The sequence below is a fragment of the Carcharhinus amblyrhynchos genome, unplaced genomic scaffold, assembly GCF_965287045.1.
Source record: "Carcharhinus amblyrhynchos unplaced genomic scaffold, sCarAmb.v2.hapA scaffold_42, whole genome shotgun sequence".
NCBI classification, from domain to species: Eukaryota; Metazoa; Chordata; class Chondrichthyes; order Carcharhiniformes; family Carcharhinidae; genus Carcharhinus; species Carcharhinus amblyrhynchos.
In genome coordinates this window covers 1,049,945-1,073,249 of record NW_027649783.1, presented here as the reverse complement: position 1 = coordinate 1,073,249, position 23,305 = coordinate 1,049,945, and the positions used below count along the sequence as shown (strand labels likewise).

The 23,305-nt window shown below is 44.5% G+C and overlaps 1 protein-coding gene and 6 non-coding genes across 7 annotated transcripts in view; 4 read left to right on the top strand and 3 right to left on the bottom strand.

Annotated features, from left to right (window-relative positions):
- Positions 1–23,305, top strand: part of LOC145335836 (putative G-protein coupled receptor 139) — a 66,656-nt gene that overhangs the window by 4,500 nt on the left and 38,851 nt on the right. Inside the window, exon 3 of the mRNA XM_080181562.1 lies at positions 22,891–23,097. Within this exon, the coding sequence (XP_080037688.1) occupies positions 22,891–23,097 (207 nt within the window). The remainder of the gene's footprint in view (positions 1–22,890; positions 23,098–23,305) is intronic.
- Positions 1,565–1,656, bottom strand: trnar-ucg (transfer RNA arginine (anticodon UCG)). Its single transcript is given in 2 exon segments — positions 1,565–1,600; positions 1,620–1,656. It is a non-coding gene; the product is annotated as a tRNA-Arg (tRNA).
- Positions 4,057–4,128, top strand: trnam-cau (transfer RNA methionine (anticodon CAU)). Its single transcript has one exon. It is a non-coding gene; the product is annotated as a tRNA-Met (tRNA).
- On the bottom strand, positions 7,470–7,551 carry trnaf-aaa (transfer RNA phenylalanine (anticodon AAA)). The gene has a single exon. It is a non-coding gene; the product is annotated as a tRNA-Phe (tRNA).
- trnas-gcu (transfer RNA serine (anticodon GCU)) lies at positions 10,982–11,063 on the bottom strand. The gene has a single exon. It is a non-coding gene; the product is annotated as a tRNA-Ser (tRNA).
- Positions 13,172–13,254, top strand: trnal-aag (transfer RNA leucine (anticodon AAG)). Its single transcript has one exon. It is a non-coding gene; the product is annotated as a tRNA-Leu (tRNA).
- On the top strand, positions 17,093–17,166 carry trnat-agu (transfer RNA threonine (anticodon AGU)). The gene has a single exon. It is a non-coding gene; the product is annotated as a tRNA-Thr (tRNA).

Sequence of the window (23,305 nt, the reverse complement as noted above, 5' to 3'; positions counted from 1 at the left end):
AATAAACGGCGGCTGGGCTTGTCCGGGATTATGAACCCGGGACCTCGAGCACGATAATTTTACCCCAAGTGAGAATCAAACCCCAAGACCAACAAGACAACTGCCAACTGCCAACGCTTTAGCCAATAGCAAATTGCAAATGCTGCCAACTCAGTGATGATTTTAGAGTAATTTGTCTAGTGGAATTTATGATTAAATTACGAGATCTATTTTATCACAGCCCAGCATTAATTCTTCATATTGACCGATTCCTGCATTCCTGATGTGAATGTCTTCCCTCTGTTGAAGTTCTGGGTTGCGGCCGGTAGATGTCAGCACACTCAGATAGAGCGAAGCTCACAGACCAGAGAGGGGCAAACAATTCAGGGCCGTGGGTTTCTGCTATGGATCTTCATGTGAGTGAACAGGCCCATTCTCGGCCCACAGAGCTTTCTTCCCTGTTACTGTATTCTCTGCCGCCATTTTGCCTGGTAAAAAAGTATGCTGCGGATTGGGGGACAGGTTTTGCCCATTTTCAAGCTCCTCTCAGTCATCAGCATGAATGCTGCCTCGCTTCAGTCTGGAGGATGTCGGGGAAGCGTTACTGATGGAATTTCCCTCACAATCTTAGGATGCGCTGATACACAGGTCGCATGTACATCATTGCGCTAAAACCACCAACCATCAATGGCATGTATGAGTGAGATATGTTCTTATCTGCCCATCTCTGGTCCCGTTTTATCGAAATGACATTTTCTGAAAATCTTTCACTAATTTAGAGCCCAGGATCAGCCCATCCCTCAGCCTTGTTATTCCAGGAGAAGAAGGATCCAGTTTCTCAGTCCGTTACCAGGCCATTCTCTTTCTACTCAATGATTCTTCTTTTTATGCCCTGTTGGTGTCGCCTGCAGGACCAGCATTTGTTGCCCTTCCCTAATTGCCCTTCAACTGAGAGGGGCTTGTTTGACCATTTCAGAGGTCAGGTAAGAGTCACCCTCTTAATCTGGGCCTGGAGTCACATGTAGGCCAGACCAGTTAAGGAAGCCAGACTTATTTATCTAAAGTGCACCGGTGAACCAGATTATAGTGAACAACAATCGCCGGTAGTTTCAAGGCCGCCATTACTGAGAGGAGCTTTCAATTCCAGATTGATGAAATAGTGAATTTAAATTTCATCAGCTGCCGTGGTGGGATTTACTCCGTGTCCCCAAAGATTAGTGCGGGCCTCTGGATTACCAGCCCAGTGACATCACCTTTCATCCCTGTAATCAGAAACACTTCACTCAGCTCGTTATTAAACCTCTTCCTGAGGAGATTAGATTTTCCTCCACAGAATTTTATTAAACTATTTGCTACAAAGCCTGTTGCTCCATTCGGGGGCATCAATAATTTATTAAGATCACACAAAAAAGATAGTTTTCCTCGGAGGATACTAAAATAATGAGGTGAGAAAATGTAATGGACAAAACAACAAGGAAATACATTCTGAGAAAGCGCCCTGCAATGTTTGCAAGAAAATACAGAGCTTTCAGCTGAAGAAGGAAATCTCAGTTTGCCAGAAGTTTTACCAGATTTCTGCACAAAACGACCGCGACAGGACTCGAACCTGCAATCTTCTGATACCATCATCACCAGGATTACCGAAGTCAGACGCCTTATCCATTAGGCCACGCGGTCAACCGATACAATACCGCCCCAAATGTTAGCGCCATGTGAATAACTGCCGTGATTATATTTATTTTCAGTTTTGTTTTTAGTTACTTCTCTGATTCCCAGATGCCAAAAAGTTGAAGTAGAATCCCTTGAGTTTGTCAACACCAGAAATCCACTTCTAACATTCATGGCTGCCTGTCTGTGTAGAGCTTGCACGCTCTCCCCGTGTCCTTCGGGGTTTCCTTCAGGGTGCTCCTGTTTCCTCCCATCTCCAACGATGTGCAAATTAGGTGGATTGGCCAGAGTAAATTGACCCTTACTGTTAGGCGGATTAGCAGAGTAATTACGTAGAGTGACAGGGAGGGATTCACTGTCGGAGAGTCGGTGCAGAATATCTGGGCCGAATGGCCTCCTTCCGCACTGTCGGGATGCTTTGCCTCCTGCACTTCCTATCTTCAATCTTCAATGCCTGTCCCCGAATCCTTCTGCTAGCAGCTAATGCAGCAACTTCCCCCTGTGTACCTTAGTTCAATATGTTCTACTCTTTTACACCTCTCTTCCAGCGCCACTCAATCCCTTTTGCTGCAAAGAGAGAAACTCCGAGTTATCCAGCCATACCTTGGAGCTAAAATCCCTCACCGCTGGATCCAAAACAGTAAATCTCCTTTTCCCCTTCATAAGTACTCTCACACACTTTGTAAAGTCTGGTTACCGGGTCTGGGGGCAATCCTAAAACAGCTACAGTTAATCAGGGCTTCATAAAGATTGAGCAGAACTTCCCAGTTTTTATACTCAGTATCTCCAGTTTAAAGCCAAACATCCAATCCGCCTTCCTGACGACTCTCTTAAAATCGTCTCTCTCCTTCAAAGATCTCTCTGACCCTCAGGTCCCCCTGAGCCTGCACACTGCTCAGAACTGGACCATTCAGTTTCTATTGCCTTTCCCCATCTCTTCTGTCAAAATGCAGCACTGTTCCTGAGTGTGGGATTATTAATTTGTCTCTGCTACAAAATCAGTGAGAGTTGAGACTGCAGCTTCTGTTTCTCCACTGTTAGGCTGACAGCACCGTGGTTGTTCCCTCACCTCAGGGACAGCAGCAGTTTAAGAAAGCAGCAAACCACCACATACTTAAGGCCGGTTAGGGATTGGCAATGAACGTTGGCCTAGTCAGTGGTACCCACCTCTCGAAATGAATAAAACAAATAAAAACTCGCAACTCCAACCGGAGACGGAGAGACACAGAACAAATCTCACTCACATGCATGTGTTGGATACAATATGAATCACCCAATCACATTCCCGAACAGAGGGTAAAAGGCAGTCGAAATTGGGCGATCGTGATCCACTTCCAGTTTAACCAGAGTTTTATACAAGAACAGAGAAGATCTTAACACAACAGACAACATTTTAACCCAACATGGAACATCATGAGATCAGATAATTAACATTAGTAAAACGGAAAACATCTTCACGGAGAATATTTTGACACAACAGAGCAGTGCAGAGGAGGTTCACTGGGCTGAGATCTGAGATGAGGTTAGCCTATGAAGAGAGACTGGATAGACTGGGTCTGTACTCGTTGGCGTTTAGAAGGATGACGGGGGGATCTTTTAGAGACATATAAGATAATGAAGGTGATAGATAGGATAGAGATAGAGAGATTCTTCCCGCTCAGAAAGGGTAGCAAGACTAGAGGGCACAGCTTCAAGATAAGGGTTGGGGGGCAGTTCAGATCAGATTTGAGGAGGAACTTCGTCACTCAAAGGGTGGTGAATCTACGGAATTAACTGCCCATTGAAGTGGTGGAGGCTACCTCGCTAAATATATTTAAGTCACGGGTAGATGGGTTTTTGATAGACAAGGGAATTAAGGGTTATGGGGAGAAAGCGGGAAAGTGGAACTGATCCACTTCAGATCAGCCATGATCTTATTGAATGGCGGGGCAGGCTCGAAGGGCGAGACGGCCTACTCCTGCTCCTATTTCTTATGTTCTAATGTAACAGGGAACACGTTTACAGAACAGGGCATATATTAACAGAGTATTTTAAAAATATTGACACAAGATGGATCATATTTACACAGCCGGGAAGGCATTTTAGACAACAGCAGAAAACATTTCTCAACAACAGACAGACCAGTTACACAGCAGGAAATATATTTATAAACACCTATTTGCAACAGAAAATTCCTTTTCAAATAGTGATCGACTCTCCAATTCCGTGTCTTGCCTGTTTCCCAACACTTTGTCTGTCGTTCCATGTGTCCAAGCAGTCTCTCATGCTGCTATTGTGTGTTTTTATCTGTCTATTGTATTCTCGGTGTGATGCAGTGATGCCTCCTCACACTGGTATTCCTATTAAACGATCGAGGAGTGACCATCTGTCTGACTACATTGATGGGCAGCAGAGTGAGACTTTTGTCGTAGCAGAGTGGCGCAGCGGAAGCGTGCTGGGCCCATAACCCAGAGGGCGATGGATCGAAACCATCCTCTGCTATTCCTGCTCATAGTGATGATGAAACAACTTAACGGTAACTGTGAAGCAGTTGTGCCTTTTACCTGGAGGACACAAACTGTTATTTGGCTTCCCTTTTCCCCGAAAAACCTCGATCTGTAGTAAATGGCTTTTTCTGCAACCAGAGCCTTACACAAGAAGAGGGAACATCTTAACACAACATGCAACAATTTACAGACAAAAGAAGTCCTCACGGAGAATCTTTTTTACGCAACAGGGAACACGTTTGCAAGGGAAGGCGATATGTGAACAGAAAAGAAGAAAAAATATTTCCAGAGCCGGAAACACAACAACAGGGCAGCATATTTCACAACAGCAGAAAAAAAACACTCACCTACATTTGAGACAGTTACCTGGGTAAGATTGGCCTGGAGAGATATTGGCAAAACACGGATAATTGGGAATAACTCCGAGGTAAAAAGACAATGGGCAGCATGAACACTTTGGGCCGAAGGGCCTGTTTCCATGCTGTAACCCTCTATATCATAGAGCACAGCAGGAAATATATTTACAAACAGTGAAACACTTTACACAACAACACTGAACATCTTTGAGCAATAGTTCAAAGCAGGACAGCTGTACAGCAGGAAATATGCTTACAAGAATATATTTGCAACAGGAAACTAACTTAACATGTGAGTGATCAATTCCGGGTCCTGCCGGTTTCTCGGAACCTTTGTCTGTCGTCACTCATTTACAAACAGTCTCTTTTGCTGCTTTTGAGCGTGTCTTTCTCTGTCCATTGCATTTTTGGTGTTCTGCAGTGGAATTGTGTGGCCAGACTGAAGCTCCCTCACACTCGTGCTGGAGTTAAACAACAATGTGGAAGTGAATATCTGATTGGCAGATTGATAGGCAGCGGGGGGAGTTAGATTTACCAGATCAAAGTGACGCAGCGGAAGTGTGCTGGACTGATCATTCAGAGGTTGTTGCATCGAAACCATTCTCTGCTATTTTCTGTTAACGATGATAACAAAACTACTTGACAACAATTATGCAATATTTCCGTGGAATATGCAAGCATTTACATTGGCTCCGCTTTTCTGTTTTCACCCTCAAACTGCAGTAAATCACATTGATCTGCATACAAGCTGTAGATACTGTGAACATGCACCAGGATATATTAGTGACCGAGGTCATGGTGTGCAGGGCACAATTTCAGAATTTGTGGATGATGTGAAAGTTGGGGGCATTGTGAACTCTGAGGAGGATAGTGTAAAACTGCAAAAAGGACAGAGACAAGTTGCCGGAATGAGTGGAGAAGTTCCAGATGAAATTCAAAACTGGGAATTGTGAAGTGATTCATTCTGGTAGGAAGATTATAGAGAGACAATGAAAAGTAAAAGGACCGGGTTCAATTCTGGCCTTTGGTGACTCTACGTATTTTCCACATTTTCTCTGTGCCCACTTGGCTTTCCTCCGGGTGCTCTGGTTCCCCCCGCACTCCATTCATTGGGTAAATGGACTTACTATCTATATTTCCCCTTATGTCTCCCAGTATGTTTAGATTAGGAGGATTAACAGGGTAAATAAGTGAGGTTGAGTGGATAGGTCAGAGAATCAGTGCACACTCAATGGGCCGAGTGGCCGGCCACCTTCTGCACTGTAGGGATTCAATGTTAGAGGTTTTCATGTTCCAGTCAAGAGTTCATCAAGAACCAGGTGAAAATATTCAAGATAGGGATAAAAATTGCACCGATTTAGTGCCTAATGTGCATATCTTTGGAAACTAAAGCAACATTTAACGTGGCCAATCCACCTCACCTGCACATCTTTGAACCACGGAGCAAACCAGAGAACCCAGAGGAAACCCACGGGGGAGAATGTGCAAAATCAGCAAAGGTCAGAACCAAAGTCAGGTCTCGGGGCTGTGAGGCGGGGGAGTGGGATTGCATAGAATGTTGTTTCAATAACACCAAATGGGTTGTTACTGCATTGTAAAGATTCTGTGGATTGTGAATCTATAATATAATCCTATTGAATGGAGCAGCAGGCTTGAGGGACCATGTGATCGAATTCTGATCCGATTTATTGTGCTGCTGTGTCCAGGAAGCTGCTAATTGATTTCTCATCATTAAATCAGAATTTACTCCAAATATATAAATGCATCAACCCTGTGCTCAGTGACAAACACTGACTCGTGGTTAAGCAATGTCTCAGTTTTAATATCCTTATCCGTGTTTCCAAATCCGTCCACGTCCTCAGCTCTTCCTGCCTTTCGTCATCTCCAGCCCAACAATCCTCTGAGATATCTGAACTCCACTGATTCTGCCCTCGTGATAAGAAGTCTCACAACGCCAGGTTAAAGTCCAACAGATATATTTGTTAGCAAAACCACTAGCTTTCGGAGCGCTGCTCCTTTATCGCCTTACCTGATGTTCTTCTGAGAACTGAGACTGCAGCTTCTGTTTGTCAAGGAGAATCTCTCTGGATAAAGACGGAATTTACAAGGATTCCTGTCACTGAGACATTATCTGGCGGTCTGTGTCTCACTGCTCTAACTCACTCTATCCCTCTATCTCCACTCATCAACTCTATATGAAGGCGGGATCTTGTTGTTTAGTGACTGAGTGCACACAATCTGTATCTACATCTGATCAAATAGAATTCAGCTTGTGAACAATATCACCATTTGAACCAGCCCTGGGCACAGCTCTGATTGGCTGCAGCCCCCTGAATCTGTGGAACAGACACTGTGAGCATCGCCGGCCTCAGAGGCTTTCACAGTTACTGAGCTGGGAAACTCCAACTCATCCCCGAGAATCCACAGCACAGAGCGAGAGGAGAGGAAAACCTGTCCTGGGAGCTGTCAATCTGAGACACAGTTTGAACTGTCAATGTGCAGATGTGAAGCTGCTCCATCCATTCCCAATCTGCTATAACCAGGAGTTCCTAACGGCCAATAATGACCAGCTTGCATCAATGTGTTTGAATGAACACGATGTCATATCATCCAAGCAGCATTTTGAAATTATCATTCAGTGTATTCTGATGAAATTTATTTCTTATGTTCAGTGTGTCATTCCATAAGAATCTTCCTCTGAAATGAGACCTTGTTTTGTCCTTGCGCTCCTGATGCTGTTGTTTTTCAATCTGCTCACATTCTGATTTCCCTCATGGAACCAGAGGAAGGGAACAGCACTGAATCATTCGGCTTATCTTGTCCATGCCAGCCCGAGGGCACCCAGGTGTCCTCTTCAAGCTCACCTTCCTGCACTCGGCCCGGAGCCATGGAGCTGAAAGCATGATGGTGATCCACATACTTGGCACCAGAAAAAGGTCCGGCTCTGGGGCTGCCGGAAGCAAACGCTTTCAGTGATAATCGCTGCGAGCAGGACGCGAACCTGCGCGGGGAAACCCCATTGGATTTTTAATCCAACACCTTAACCACTCGGCCATCGCAGCTCGGCAATTTTCCCACCTAATATAATCACCTCAGTAGCGTTCATACTAACTTCATCAGGCACCGTTATTGTCCAAAGCTCAGTGTGTGAGCTGAAATTTGTTCCTCTACTTTTGTATCTTTGTCTCTGACGGAGAAGTCATTTATTAGGTCAGAGACATGTTTTTGTATCTCAGTAATTTTTCATGAGAAACGAATTAGTTCCGAATAAAAAAAAAGAAAAATCTCTATTGTATTTCATTACAGTCAAATATTGCGTTCACCCTGTTTTTGTCCAGTCGGTTGGAAACGCAGGAGAAAGTGGATGAAGTTATAAATAAATTGTCAATGCGATGGCCGGGAATCGAGCGCGGGTCAACTGCTTGAAAGCAGCGCTGCTCACCACTATACCATCATCGCTCACGTCATTGAAACCGTTTTAATCAGTTATAATTACGGAAGTACCTCCGTTCCTGATTTCATCAGACACCAGGTCTGTCCATCGGACAGTTTGTAAACTGAACTTGGCTTCTCTCGTTTTTCGGGACAGTTTGGAGCCACCTTCTTACTATTGTTTCTGACTGAGAATCCATTGATTAGTTTTGAGGCCTTTTTTTTTCATTTAAACAAATTTTCCACTGACAACAATTTCAAACTAGATTTTCCATTAGACACAGATGGATCATAAAAATATTTATGTGAATGTTATTTAAGCAGGCCCCCTCCCCTCCCCTCCCCTTCCCCCCTCCCCTCCCCCTCCTCTCGCCTGTTCTCAGCCAGACACTGACTGGTTACAAGTTTATTTTTCTTTGTACAGAAAATAAATCCCTGGCCCATGATCTGTTTTTCTCCTGTTCTCAGGCACATTCACTTTCAACAAGGCCGCAATAACTGGTTTGAAGAGTCAGAGTCAGACTGCAGTCACCTCGTTTCTCTCTCCATCCCTTTACCTCAGAGTCACCTTACACCATATCCTGCAGCCTGATTTGGCCAAGTTGAGCGAATGGATCAATGATTGGCAGATGCAGTATATTTTGAATAAATGTGAAGTGATCCAATTTGTTAGCAAACACGGGAAGACAGATTATGTTCTGTTTGGTCATAAGTTAGGAGAAGAGAATGTGCAACCAGAACAGAGTGTCCTCATGCACCAGTCACTGAAGGGAAACATGCCGCTGTAGCAGGCAGTAAAAAATGCAAATGGCATGGTGGCCTTCATAGCGAGAGGCTTCGAGTACAGGAGCAGGGATGTCTTGATGCAATTATACAGGGTCTTGGTGAGGCCACAGCTGCAGTTTTGTCTTCTTATCTGAGGAAGGATGATCTTTGGACTGTGGGTGAAAACCCATACAAACATTGGGAGATCATGCAAACTCCACACAGGCAGTGACCCAAGCCCCGAATCGAATCCAGGTGCCAGGAGCTGTGAAGCAGCAATGCTAACCACTGTGTTACCGTGCCGAGTCAAACTTATCCAACTGTGTTTGGTGTCTCTGAGATCTCCGAGTCTCTCTTGTGTAAAATAAAACGATTATCCAATCACAAAGTTCCCACTAATCCCCTTGCTGAGCCCCAAAGTTAGATTTCAAGGCACTGTTTCATTAAATTCAAGATTTGAGTTGGAAGTTAGAGAACATGTCAGCTACCCCGTGTCTGCATATCTTACCTCCAATCCTCACTTTATGTCACTGAATCCGCTACTCGTAATTAATGCAAGATAAAATATAGAAATGAAGCATATCTTCTCTGATTTGATGTATTAAAGAGGGCGGGAAAGTGGTACAGTAATTCGCACTGCTGTCCATGTTTGATTCGGGCCTTGGGTGACTGCATGGAGTTTGCACGTCCTCCTCGTGCCTGCGTGGGTTTCCTCTGGGTGCTCCAGTTTCCTCCCTCATTCCAAAGACTGGCTAGGTGCTTTGGCCATGCTAAATTGGTCCTTAGGTTCCAAGGATGTGGAGGTTCGGGGGATTAGCCATGGTAAAATTGCGCGAAATATGTTCTTTCAGAGAATCGGTTCAGACTCCTTGGGCTGACTGGTTTCCTTCTGCTATGCAGGGATTCTCTGCATACACAGTGTCTCCATTTATGAAACCAAGAATCCCATCCGTTTTCCTAACGACTCTTTCAAAATTTCCCTTCACCTTCAAATATCTCTCTGAACCTCAGTTCCCTCTGAGCCTGCACACTGTATAGAACGGGACCATTCTGTTTCTAATGCCTCTCCCCATCTTTGCTGTCAGAATGCAGCACTGTTCCTGAGTGTGGGATTAATAATGTGTCTCTGCTACAATATCAGTGAGAGCTAAGGCTGCAGCTTCTGTTTCTCCAGGAGAATCGTTCTGGATAAAGCCGGAATTTATAAGGATTTTTATCACTGAGACATTATCTGGCCGTCTGTATCTCACTGTCCTGACTCACTCTGTCTCTGTCTATCCCTCTACCCTCACTGATCCACTCTACATGAAAGCAGGATGTTGTTTCGTGACTGAGTGCACACAATCTGTATCTTCATCTCATCAAATAGAATTCAGCTTGTGAACAATATCATTATTTCAACCAGCTCTGGGTTAACCCAGGCACAGCTCTGATTGGCTGCAGCCCCCTGAATCTGTGAAAGAAACTGCGAGAATCTCCAGCCTCAGAGGCTTTAACAGTTACTGAGCTGGGAAACTCCAACTAATCCCCGAGATTCCAGAGCACAGAGCGAGAGGAGAGGAAAACCACTCTTGGGAGCTGTCAATCTGAGACACAGTTTGACCTGACAATGTGCAGATGTGAACCTGTTCCTTCCATTCCCAATCCGTTATTGCCAGGAACACCTAACACCCAGTAATGGCCAGCTTGTAGCAATGTGTTTGAATGAACACGATGACTTCTCATCTAAGCAGCATTTTGAAATTCTCATCCATTCAATGTATTCTGATGAAATGTATTTCTGATGCTCTGTGTGTCATTACATAAGAATCTTCCTCTGACATCAGACCTTGTTTTGTCCTTGTGATCCTGATGCTGATTTTTTCCTTCTGCTCACGTTATGATTTTGCTCATGGAACCATCGAAAGAACCGAAGTGACAGTCCCGAAGGAAGCCATTCGGCCCATCTTCTCCATACCAACCCCACGATACCCAGGTGTCCTTTCCAAACTCAGCTGCCTGGATCCTCATAACCCCACATATTTACCGTGCTAATCCCCCTGACACTGAGGGACTATTTAGCATGGCCAATCCCGCTAATACGGCGCTAATTTTCATGGCTGAGCTGCCGAATCTGGAAAGACAAAATCTGCCATTCGGGCCGCAAATGAAGCTGGAGTCTGCTTTGGATCAACTGAAACCACATGTTTACCTGGTGGCAAACTCCTGTCCAAAACTGGGGTCCTGACTTGAACCTCAAAACACTGAGCGAATCATCAGCTCCCCGGCAATAAGGAGACAGAACAAATACACCACCGACGAGAGTGGGATTCGAACCCACGCGTGCAGAGCACAATGGATTAGCAGTCCATCGCCTTAACCACTCGGCCACCTCGTCATGCGGCAAGAGCTCCCCAAACCACCTCTTGTGCGTTAACATCCGTAACAAAGAACACATTTCTCCCGCAGGATAACGCTGCTTTTCTGCTTTCTTTTGATTCGTTGTTACTTTTCCGTTTGATGTAAATACAGAGGAAGTAAAGAGAGAGACAGTTCACCTCTCTGCTCCCAGTTTGGTTTTGAATTCACCGAACATGACCCTGATGTAAAACAGAGCAAGTGCTGTGAGTTTGTGGAGCAACAGGAGAGAGTCTGACCCCCGAGTAGAGGGCTGTGTGTCCCAATCACGGAGCTTTTCTGTGTCGCTCTTTGGATTTTGGTTGTTTGCGATTGTTCCTGAAATGACAAATTCCAAAACTGGGATAGAAATGAAATTTTAGGGATGATCCGATTCTCATGCTTAGTTATTTTTAATAAACTTCTCTATTTGAACAATGTGTGAGGGATATGATTTGTCCATTGTCGGTAAAGTTAGAGGAAGGTTCACAGTCCCAGTTGTTTCTGGGAGTCATCAATGGGGAGAGCTGACTGGCTGTGATTTAACCAGAGGATTCACAGCTCAGGAGAGGAGCAAGACTGAGAAGGCGGAGCCTTCATGATCAATCTCAACTGAACCTGGAATTGATCCCGCGCTGTTGGCTGAATGAACTGTCCAGCAAATGGAAACAAATGCTCTGGGCTACTCATTAATGAAAACTGAGACCATCACTGTTTCTATTTGATGGAGTGAGTAGGTGATAGCAGAGGATGGTTTCAGATCCATCGACTTCTGCGTTATGGGCCCAGCACACTTCCGCTGCGCCACTCTGCTCCCGAAGTCAACCCCTCCCGGTTTATTACTGCTGCCCGCGAGCCAGGAATCTATTCACTGTCCCTTTTTGTTACAAACAAAGCCCTGGGGAGCTTACCCTGGCTGGATAATAACATGTAACATCACCCCGAATGTAACAGACAGAGTAAAACTCACAGAAAACCAGTAAAAGACTATTAGGACACATTCACAATGAGAGGCAGAAAGTATTCGAACAAATCAGCAAGATACTGAGATGGAAAAACTGATTGAGTATGAAAAGGGATTTTCTGTTCGACAAAGATAGGCCCTGTTTTGAAATGTATGTTGTGTTGTGTAACTGTGCTCTCTGCTGTGTAACTGTTCTCTCTGTTTGGAACTGTGACTCTCCCGTTGACAGATCTTCACTGTGGTTCTGACAAATTCTTCCCTGTTGTGTAAATGTGTTCCCCGTTTGTAAATGTCATCTGTCTTGAGCAGAAGTTTTTTTTTTGTGTGAAATGTTCTCTGTTGTTGTGTGAAAGTATTTTTCAGTGGAAAAGAATCAATGGAAATTTGAAGGCCGCCATTTCTGAGGCTTGCTTTCAATTCCAGCATTCTTTGGGCCGAATGGCCTCCTCCTGTTTCTGTTTTCTATCCATGTGCCTATGTGTTAAATCGGTGAATTTGAATTTCACCAGCTGCCGTGGTGGGATTTACTCCGTGTCCCCAAAGATTAGCGCGGGCCTCTGGATTACCAGCCCAGTGACATCACCTTTCATCCCTGTAAACAAAAACAGTTCATTCAGCTCAGCATTAAACCTCTTCCTGAGGAGATTAGAATTCCTGCCACAGAATTTCAATTAGCCGATTGATACAAAGCATTTTGTTCTGGTTTGGAATGTTAACAATTTGTCCGGATGAAACATACCTTGTGGAATATCTGATCTAAAAACACTAAGACGAGTGAGAATTAAATGAATAAAGTTACAAGGAATTTAATTCTGAAAAAGCTGTTTGGAACTAACGGTGGATATCAGTTAAGAGGCGAGAGCTCAGTTTTCAGGAGATTCCACCAGATTTCAATAGACATTTATAAATTTATAAGGGACCGGACTCGAACCTAATTTGGATGTAGAATATGGAATGGTGCTGGACTATTCACCCCTCAAACCTGTGGAACTCTGAGTCTTACCTTCACCTTGGTCCGTGAACCTCGAAATAAGTGATCATTTCACCCTCAATCAGTCAATGCAGAGACAGAGTTTGAAATGGGATAACAAGAAAGATGGAACTCTAATCGATTTGTGCAGAGGTTTTACACTTTACTACAGGTAGTCAGGATGGCCGAGCGGTCTAAGGCGCTGCGTTAAGGCCACAGTCTCTTCTGGAGGCGTGGGTTCAAATCCCACTCCTGACATTGGTTTTATTTTCCTTTGCGCGGCTCCATCCAAACGCAAGAAGTCTCTCACCTGGCACCACAAGGGCAGCAGATGCAGAGAAACAACGACCATCTCGAAGTTCCACTCCGAGACACACATCATCCTGAGTTGGAAACATATTCCCGTTCCGATGGTTCACAATCCTGGAAATTCCTCCCGAATGGCAGTGTGTGTGTGCACAGACACCACATGAACTGCACTGGCTCCAGAATGAATTCATCGCCAATTACTCAAAGATAATTAATTTGGAGAATACAGGCTTCCCGGGTCAGTGACACACATTTCCCGGATGAATGAATTATTTAAAAAAATCTCGCGCCGCAGAAGGGGCACGCCTGCCTTCAGAGCAGAAAACTGTGTGTAGGAATCACACCCTGAACACAGCTACTTTTATATCAGATTTGTGTCTGAAAACAGTAAATGGAACCAACTCGCGATAAACCGCTCAATGTTTAACGGAAGAGTTTCACTGAGTGATGTGTGTGATTCCCTCTGATGGTTTTTTCAATACCGGGGGAAAGGGGGATTTGAAATCGGTGCAGTCGTAGCCCACGGTCGGATCCAATTATGTTTCATTTCATGAATCTATCCGGGATCCCATTGCATCTGTGGAGGGAGAAACAGTCGTTCCAGTATAAGGTCTGCATCTGAAATGTGAACTATCTCTATTTTCACCGATCCTTTCCAGAACTGGTCGTAAATCTGTTTTCACAAACACTACCAGATCTGGAACGTATTTCCAGCATTCCGCTGTACCAAAGTTAGCAATGTCAGGCTCTGTGGCTAATTTGGTTAAAGTGCCTGTGTATCGGTAGGCATATCCTTGTTTCCAATCAGTGTGCACGGACACTGTTAATATCACTTATTTCACAAATACACAATATCCGGAACGACTTTCCAGCATTCGACCTTACAGAAAGTCTGTGTGGTTTAGTTGTTGAAATGGCCTTTCTGGTAAACAGGTGATGTGGGGTTTGAATCTCAGTCCAGCCTGGATTCCTATCACGTGATCTTTGCAATTGTGCAAGTCACAATGTCCCTTCCTTGTTAGTCAATATGGATATCGTGCAATAATAATGTTTTTTTCTCTTTTCATTCACAGGTTTTAAGTTGGTCCGTCTCGTGTCCAACGAGGGGCATACACATGATGGGTCGTACTGGGGCTGCTCTTGGTTGTTCGAGATTGGCCGAGTGCTTCATGTCGTTAGTGTGTGCCTAAACTAGACCAGATACTGGGCAAGACGACAGCCCAGTGACTATCGCTGATTGCTGTGCAGACACATGGATTTGGGCCGGTGTCTGTGGGGGTTTGCGCATTCTCCCCGTGCTTGCGTGGGTTTCCTCCGGGTGCTCCAGTTTCCTCCCACACCCTAAAGATGTGCTGTTAGGCTGATTGGCAGGGATAAATTGCCCCTAAATCAGATTCCCTCAATCTGGATGGCCATAAAACATTAGACAGGGGTCGTGGGTGGAGAGGGGGACTGGTGGTGTTGAGATGGCGGCGCGGGCTCGTTGGGCCGAAGGGCCTGTTTCCCGGGCAAATTTTGTTCTTTGTTCTGTGCTCCGGTTTCCTCCCACAGTCCAAAGATGAGCAGGTTCAGTGGATTGGCCATGCTAGATTGCCGCTTGGTCCCCAAGGGGATGTATAGGTAGATCAGCGGGGTGGATGCTTGGCGCTGCCGAGATACGTCCTATGTGCGATTCGGTACTCGGCACAGACTCGATGGGCTGAACGGTCTCCTTCAGCACATTGGTGATTGAATTTTTCTAAGGCCTCTTGACTGTGTTCGAAATTGCCTGAGAAAATATTGGAAAGCTGAGCTTGTGGAACTTACAGCATTGGGTTTATTGCAGATGATTTTTTTATACACTGCAAGATGATGAAAATACCTGGATCATGTCAATAAATAGGAGAGACATTTGTGGGGAGACCCAAAATATGTTTTTTTTCAGCTGTGAAAAGAAAAACACAATAGACTTGCAAGAAATGAATAATAGGACTGGCGCTGTTACAAATATTAGTGGGGAAGAAACAAGATTCTTGCTGGGATTAACAGTGTTAAAGTGACAGGCACTTTAACCAACTCAGCCATAGAGCTTGTTACTGCTCTGTGTGGGTACAGCGGAATGTTGGAAATACGTTCCAGGTCCGGTGGGATTTGTGAACATATCTTTCCATATAGAGATAGCTCACTTTTCAAATGCAGATTGTTCACGGGAACGACCGTTTCTATCTCCACAGATGCTATGGGATCTAACATAGAGTACGATATACAAAATAATGGTTGAAATGCGAATCTTTACAGGTAATCAAGTGTTAAAGGTACAGACAACGTGAGTGGAGAGAGCGTTAAGCACAGGTAAAAGAGATGTGTATTGTCTCCAGACAGGACAGTTAGTGAGATTTTGCAAGTCCAGGTAACTAATGGGGGTTACAGATAGTGTGACATGAACCCAAAATCCAGGTTGAGGCCGTCCTCAGATGTGTGGAATTTGGTTATCAGTCTCTACTCAGCGACTCTTGCCGTGTGTCAAGAAGGCCGCCTTGGAGAATGTTTACCTGGAGATCAGAGGCCGAATGCCCGTGATCGCTGAAGTGTTCCCCAGCAGGAAGAGAACACAGTTGTCTGATGATTGTCAAGTGGTGTTCATTCATCCGTTGTCGTAGCGTCTGCCTTGTCTCCCCAATGTACCACGGCTTGGGGCATCCTTTCCTTCAGCGTATCAGGTAGACAACGTTGGCCGAGTTGCAAGAGTATGTACCATGTACCTGGTGGATGATGTTCTCACGTGAGATGATGACATCCATGTCGATGGTCCGACATGTCTTCCAGAGGTTGCTGTGGCAGGGTTGTGTGGTGTTGTGGTCACTGTTCTCCTGAAGGCTGGGTAGTCGCTGCGGACAATGGTCTGTTTGAGGTTGTGCCGTTGTTTAAAGGAAAGAAGTTGGGGTGTGGGGATGGCCTTGCCGTGATTTCGTCCTCATCAATGATATATTGAAGGTTGTGGAGAAGACGTTGTAGCTTCTCCGCTCCGAGAAAGTACTGGACGACGAAGGATACTCTGTCGGGCATTTCCCATGTTTATCTTCTGAGGAGATTAGACCATGCAGACGCTACGACAACTGATGAATGAACACCGTTCGACAATCACCAGGCAAGAGTGTTATCTTCCTGTTGGGGAACACTTCAGCGGTCACGGGCATTTGGCCTCTGATCTCCAGGCAACCATTCTCCAAGGCGGCCTTCATGACATACAACAACACAGAGTTGCTGAGCAGAGACTGATAGCCAAGTTCTGCACAAAGGAGAACGGCCTCAACCGGGATCTTGGGTTCATGGCACACTATCTACGACCGCCACGATTTGCCTGGGCTTGCAAAATCTCACTAACTATCCTGTCTGGAGACAATACACATCTCTTTAACCTGTGCTTAACGCTCTCTCCACTCACATTGTCTGTACCTTTAAGACTTGATTAGCCCTAAAGACTCACATTCCAATCATTATTTTGTAAATTGAGTTTGTGTCTTTATATGTCCCTGTTTGTGAACTGAAATCCCACTCACCTAATGAAGGAGCAGCGCTCCAAAAGCGAGTGGTTTGTACTATCAAAAAAACTGTTGGACTTTAACCTGGTGTTGTAAGTTTTTTTTTCCTGTCCTAGATGCCGTAGCATCTATGGAGAGAGAAACGGTCGTCTCTTGAAAGGTCTGTACGAAAACAACTTTCTCCATTTTCACAGATACAGTCACAAATACCACCGGACCTGGAACGTATTTCTAGCATTCGGCTGCACACAGGCCTAGTGGTAGCAGGCTCTGTGGCTTAGTTGGTTAAAGCACCTGTCTAGTAAACAGGAGTTCCTGGGTTCAAATCCCAGCAGAGCCTTTTTTATTTCCCATTGATTTTTGTAACAGCGCCACTCCAACTATCCATTGTTTGGAAGTCAGTTTTGTCTTTCCCTTCACAGTGGGTGATCCACAGCGATGAAAAAATATTCTGCACTCCCCACAAATGATTCATTGAAATGACCCAGATATTTTCATCATCTTGCTGTAAAAAACAACTGCAATAAACCCAATGCTGTAAGTTCCACAAGCTCAGCTTTCCAATATTTTCTCAGGGAATTTCGAACACAGTCAAATGGCCTTAGAACCACACAAACCCCAGACTGCTGAAGGAGACCTTCTGCCCATCGAGTTCGTACCGATTCTGACACAGAATCGCACATAGGACCGATCTCCGCAGTATTTACCCCAGTCCAACACCGACATCTCCACATCTAGGATAGATAAATGAAAGAAAAATAATTGAAACCCACAGTGGACCATCGAGACAGCACCGATTTTCCTGTAAACCTTTCAAATCCGCCTTTCCCCGACACCCGCCCACCAGGGTCTCAGGGGAACTGCTCCTTACGAATTATCAAAAGCGAGAACATCAGAGGGAATCACCCACATCATTCAGTGAAGCTCTTCCACTAAAAGTTGAACGGTTTATCGTAAGCTTGTCCCACTTACTGTTTTCAGACTCACATCTGGTATAAAAGTAGCCGTGTTCGGGATGTGATTCACACACACACACAGACACACACACACACACACACACGCACAGACACACACACACACACACACACACACACAGACACACACACACAGACACACACACACACAGAGACACACACACACAGACACACACACACACACACAGACACACACACAGACACACACAAACACACAGAAACACACATATCTTTCTGCTCTGAAGGCAGATTGCTCCTCCTGTGGGACGAGGTGATTTTTTTTGAACGCTTCATTCATGCGGGGTGTGTGTGTGTCTGGCCCGGGAATCATTTATTGTTCAAATTAATTCTCTTTGAGAAATGGGAGTTGAATTCATCCTGGAGCCACTCCGGTCCATGTGTTGGACGTGCACATAAACTATTTTCCGGGAGTGAGTTCCAGGATTGTGAGCCAGCCATGGGCACGGCGGTATGTTTCCAAGTCAGGATGATGTGTCTCGGAGTGGAACTTACAGGTGGCCGTTGTTGTTTCTGCTGCACTTGTGCTGAGAGATTTCTTAGGTTTGGATGGTGCCTCACGAAGGATTAAAAAAAGCGTTAGAGTTTGGATTTGAATCCATTCCTTTAGAGCAGACTACATTCTGAACACAGCGCCTTAGGCCGCTCGGCCGTCCTGACTACCTTAGCTAAAGTGGAAAATCTCTGCACAATCGATTTGAATTCCATCTTTGTTGTTATTACATTTTCAATCGATGTGTTTTTCCATTTTCCAACCTCAGCCAGAGGCCTGTATCTGAGTCCCTTCCTTCCCCAAGCCGCCGTGGGGTGAGGAGCTTCTCATTGCTGCATTGCTCTGTTTGCTCAAATCAACAAAGACCCAATTCCCGCCCTTCCTGTTCCTTACAGGAAGGTGTTGAGAGTGTCAGATCTGAGCAATGTGAAGTATCCAGTTGCAGAGTTACATCCCGGCGACAGGAATATCCCTCCACAGCTGCTTTCGGAGCTGCTGAATATTTCCAGTATTTCCTTTTTCTGATTTTGTGTCTTCAATACAGGAGTTCATTTACTGACAACACAGAACTTGTCTCTCGGGCCCAGCTCCAGACATAACTTTTCTGTGACCTTCAGACAGACAGTGTCACTTTTCACTTTCCTGCACACATGCTTTAAAATCAGCTGTTTCACACTCAGCAGCCTGTGGCATTGCCTTCAAACCTCACCCCACCCTCCACCCGCACACCAAGGTCTCAGGGATCCCAGTGCTTCTAGGATTTCAAAAAAAACAATGGGATCACAGTGTTTGTGAGGGAATGTGAAAGGTTCATCCACACTCAGAAACAGACGGATTACGTGAGAATCTCTCTCCATGTCTCTCTCTCTCTCACACACACACACACACACACACACACACACACACACACACACACACACACACACACAAACCACAATCGCCACGGCAAATGGTCAAATTTGACATCGATAAAACAAAATCTGGAATTAAAAGTCTAACGACAATGAATCGATTGTCATAAAATAATGCAACCGGTTCACTAATGTCCTTTAAGAAACGATTTTTTGCCTGGTCTGGACCTACATGGGGCCCCGACACACAGCAACTTTGGTGACTCTAAGCTGCCCTCTGAGGTGACCTATCAAACCGCTCAGTCAAACGCCAGTTTGAGATGGGCAATAATTTCGGGCCCAGCCAGCGACACCCACATCGCAGGAATGAATAAACAAATTAAATGGGTGATTCAGAATGAGGGGGTACACAATTTCAGTTGCAGTACCAAAGGTTGAGAGATACAGAATTAATTTAGAAACGATATTTCAGTTCCAGAAGCTGGCAGTCAGAACAAATCACTTGTACAGACACAGTTTAGCTTTAGAATCAGAAAGACACCAATCCCCATAAAGCAACAGATAATGGAAAGCAGTCTGCAGAGAGACTGATGCAGCAGAGAAAACATTCCTTCTGGTGATATCAGAGCTTGCCATGGCTCCTGCTCTGTCCAAGATCGCAAAAGAAAACCGCAAAGTGTCGTGAAAGAAGCCAGTCCATCACACAAACCAGCCTCCCATCCATTGACACTTCCCGCTGCCTTGGAGAAGCAGCCAGTTTAATCAGGCAGTGAAACACACTGGACACAATCTCTTCCATCGGCTTCCGTCAAAATAAAAGTTACAAAAATTTTGAGGAAAGCGCTAACCAACTAAAGAACAGCTTCTTCCCTGGTGCTAACAAAATTCAGACTGGATTTACCTCGTAATAATTTGGTCTTTCTCTACAGGTTGCTTTACCTGTAACATTAGATTGTGTGCTCTCTCCTTTCCTTATGTATGTATGGTATGTTCTGCCTGTATAATATGCAAGAAACATTAGTTTTCACTGTACACGAATACGTGGTGTAATAATAAGTCAAATCAAAGAACGTGAAACAGATATAAAGGTAAAATTGCCGGAGTCACAACTGACAAGAAGTTGCTTTCCCCCTCAATGGGGAGAGATTATTGGTGGTGATTTAGCCTCAGGATCACCACACCTCAGATGACAGACAATGCTGTTCAACCTGAACTGCCACTTTTCAAGATCTGTGGACCTGTGCGCCCAGATCTCTCAGTGTGCCTATGCTAATGACTGTTCTGCCATTTATTTTACAGCTCCCACCTAAGTTGGAGCTACAAAATGCATCAGCTCGCTTTTGGACGGATTAAGTTCCACCTGTCATTTCTCTGCCGATTTTTCCAGCCGATCTATATTCTGCTGTATTCTCTGACAATCTTCATCACTATCCGTAACTCCGTCAATCTCAGTATTATCCACAAACTTCCCCGCGGGACACCACTAGTTATTGAACTCCATATTGTGGTTTACTAAGCGAGCTGTCCTTTGAGGAGGAATAGAAGCTGGAGTCAGCCATTCTGCCCGTTATTATGATAATGACCGATCGTTCAGCTCAGGAACCTGGCGCCACTCGCAGCCAATAACGTTAGCTTCCTTTATCCTCAAGCGATTTCAATAATTAATTATTGGAATCATACAATGTTTTGGCTTGAACTGCTTCCTGTGGTACAGAATTCCATTGAACAATCGTTCTCGGGGTGAAGACATCTCGCAACACCTCAGTGGTTTAAGGTATACCCTGTGTCCGTAGGCTGTAGCCCTTGTCTGGACTTCCCTGCCATCAGAAATATTCTTCCGACAGCACCTCGCTAGTCCTGTGAGAACTTGAGAGTTTTCCATGATATCCCGCTCATGTTTCAAAACTCCAGCGAATATAATCCCAACTGTGGGAATTTCTCTTGATCCAGAGATCTCTGGGATCATACTTGTTCTACTCCTTCCATGTCAAACTATCCTTCGTCTAATCAGGAGACCACAAGTCACACAATATTCCAGGTGTTGTGCCACGAAGGTCCTGTAAAATTGTAGCATGACATCATTGCTCTGGCACTGGAAACATCTCACTACGAAGGAAAATAAAGCATTTACTTTCTTCACTACCTGCTGCAGCTGCATGCTTACTTTCAGCCACTTGTGTGAAAGGACACATTGTTGGACATTTTCTCTTATCCTGTTGTCATTCAGATAACACTCTGACTTCCAGTTTTTGCTGCAAAGTGGATAATCTCACATCCATCCATATTACACTGTATCTGCCCTTCACTTACTCACTAACATAACTTGTCCAAAACACAGTGAGACATCTCTGCAAACCACTTACATCTCATTGTCTCATCCAATTTTTTGTCATTTGCAAATTTGCAGACATATTTATTTCCCTAACCTAAATCTTACACGTATAATCTGAACAGTTGGGCTGCTAGCACCGATATCTGCTCTGACAGATTCACATTGGCTGTATCTGGGCTAAAGGCCAATTTACAGCAATGCTTTATTTCCTGTGTGACACTCAGTTTTCTATACATTTCAATGCAGTGCCCCCAGTCCGATGCATTATGATTTTGTACACTTATCTGTCATATCTGGACCTTGTTGAAAATCTTCAAAAAGTGCATGTATACCTCATCTATTGGCTCCCCGTCATCAACTCTATGAATCTTCTCATCGAAGAACTCTGTTTGATTTATCAAGTTAATTTTCCTTTTATAAACCCATGCTGACCCTGGCTGGTCCTACCACTGTTTACCATGTGGTCTGCTATAAAATTATTGAGTTTCCCCGCCTGGCTCGCTGGTCCATGATTCTCCGTTTTCTGTCTACATCTCTCTGAGAGGATAACTAGTGGGGTTAGATTGGTTACCATCCAATATGTGTAGAAAGTTCCAGAGTCCATTGGATTATAGGAAGATGACGACCAATGCTTCCGTTATTTCTGGGGAATTCTGCGGGCCAGAATCCATAATTCTGATGTAAATGAAGAAGGGACGAAGGATTTGCGGTCTGCATAGGGGCGGAGTTCATCACTGGAGCTGAAGGTGCCGCGGATCAATCCTGGTGCTCGATGGAAATTTATTATTTTTGAGTTTGTAGCGATGTGATGTATCAAGTGAATTGTAAGGTCAATTATTACTCAACATCACTGCTTTTGATATTCTGTCACATGTTCGCTCGACCAGGTAGTGGAGAATAGTCCTTCTCTTATGCCTTTGATGGGCGATCACTTAATTTATTTCAAGTCTCACAATTCCCATTGATGAATTTTTAACGTGTGCCCCGAGAATATCGATTACAGGGGCAAAGAATTTGCGACGTCAGCAGTGCCTGCAGCTATGTATGCTGGCCATTCACTCTGCTATTTTGCACCTTAGTGTCCCTCTGTAATACTCATGTGTCTCATTACATTACACACATTAGCTTCGTGCAAACCTGCGGCACTGATGGGACTAATTAGAACCTGTTTGTTCAGTCACTGTAACCAATATGAGTTTCCACGGACATTAATTGTATCACTGGAGATTTTACCTGTTCTATTAATAGGACCATTCTATCGTAACGTGCCAATGGAAGCATTCATCATCGGCACTTAAAAGAGTTAGTGGTTCCAGAGAGACAGAAAATCTCAGATACGGTAGATTAGAATCTCGGAGCAGCATATTGTACCTTACAACACTGGATGGGAATCTAGGAATAGAAGATTGGAATTCCATAACAATTGCTCAGAATATGCGACTCTTAGATCGGAATGTCACAACTATTGGCAAGAGTTTTTCGTCGGAGATAAACTACCTGAATACATATTCTTATGTATTGACATTACCGTCACGAATCTACTGGGCATTGCTGATCATGCAGTACATTTATTACCCGATTTTGGCCATTATTGGTGTCCCTGGTAAGTCTTTACGTCAGGAAAATAATGTTGAAAATGTTGTTAGACTGTCACTCTGCCGTTACTCTCTCGTCTGTTTCAATTTCCCTGGCAAATAAAATTCATGCAAAATATGTTCTCCAATCATATTCCTGTTATCTAAATATTGGTAAGGGAAAACATTCACTTCAATCTGCATCAGAAACTCAATTCTTTACACACATTGTCTTTT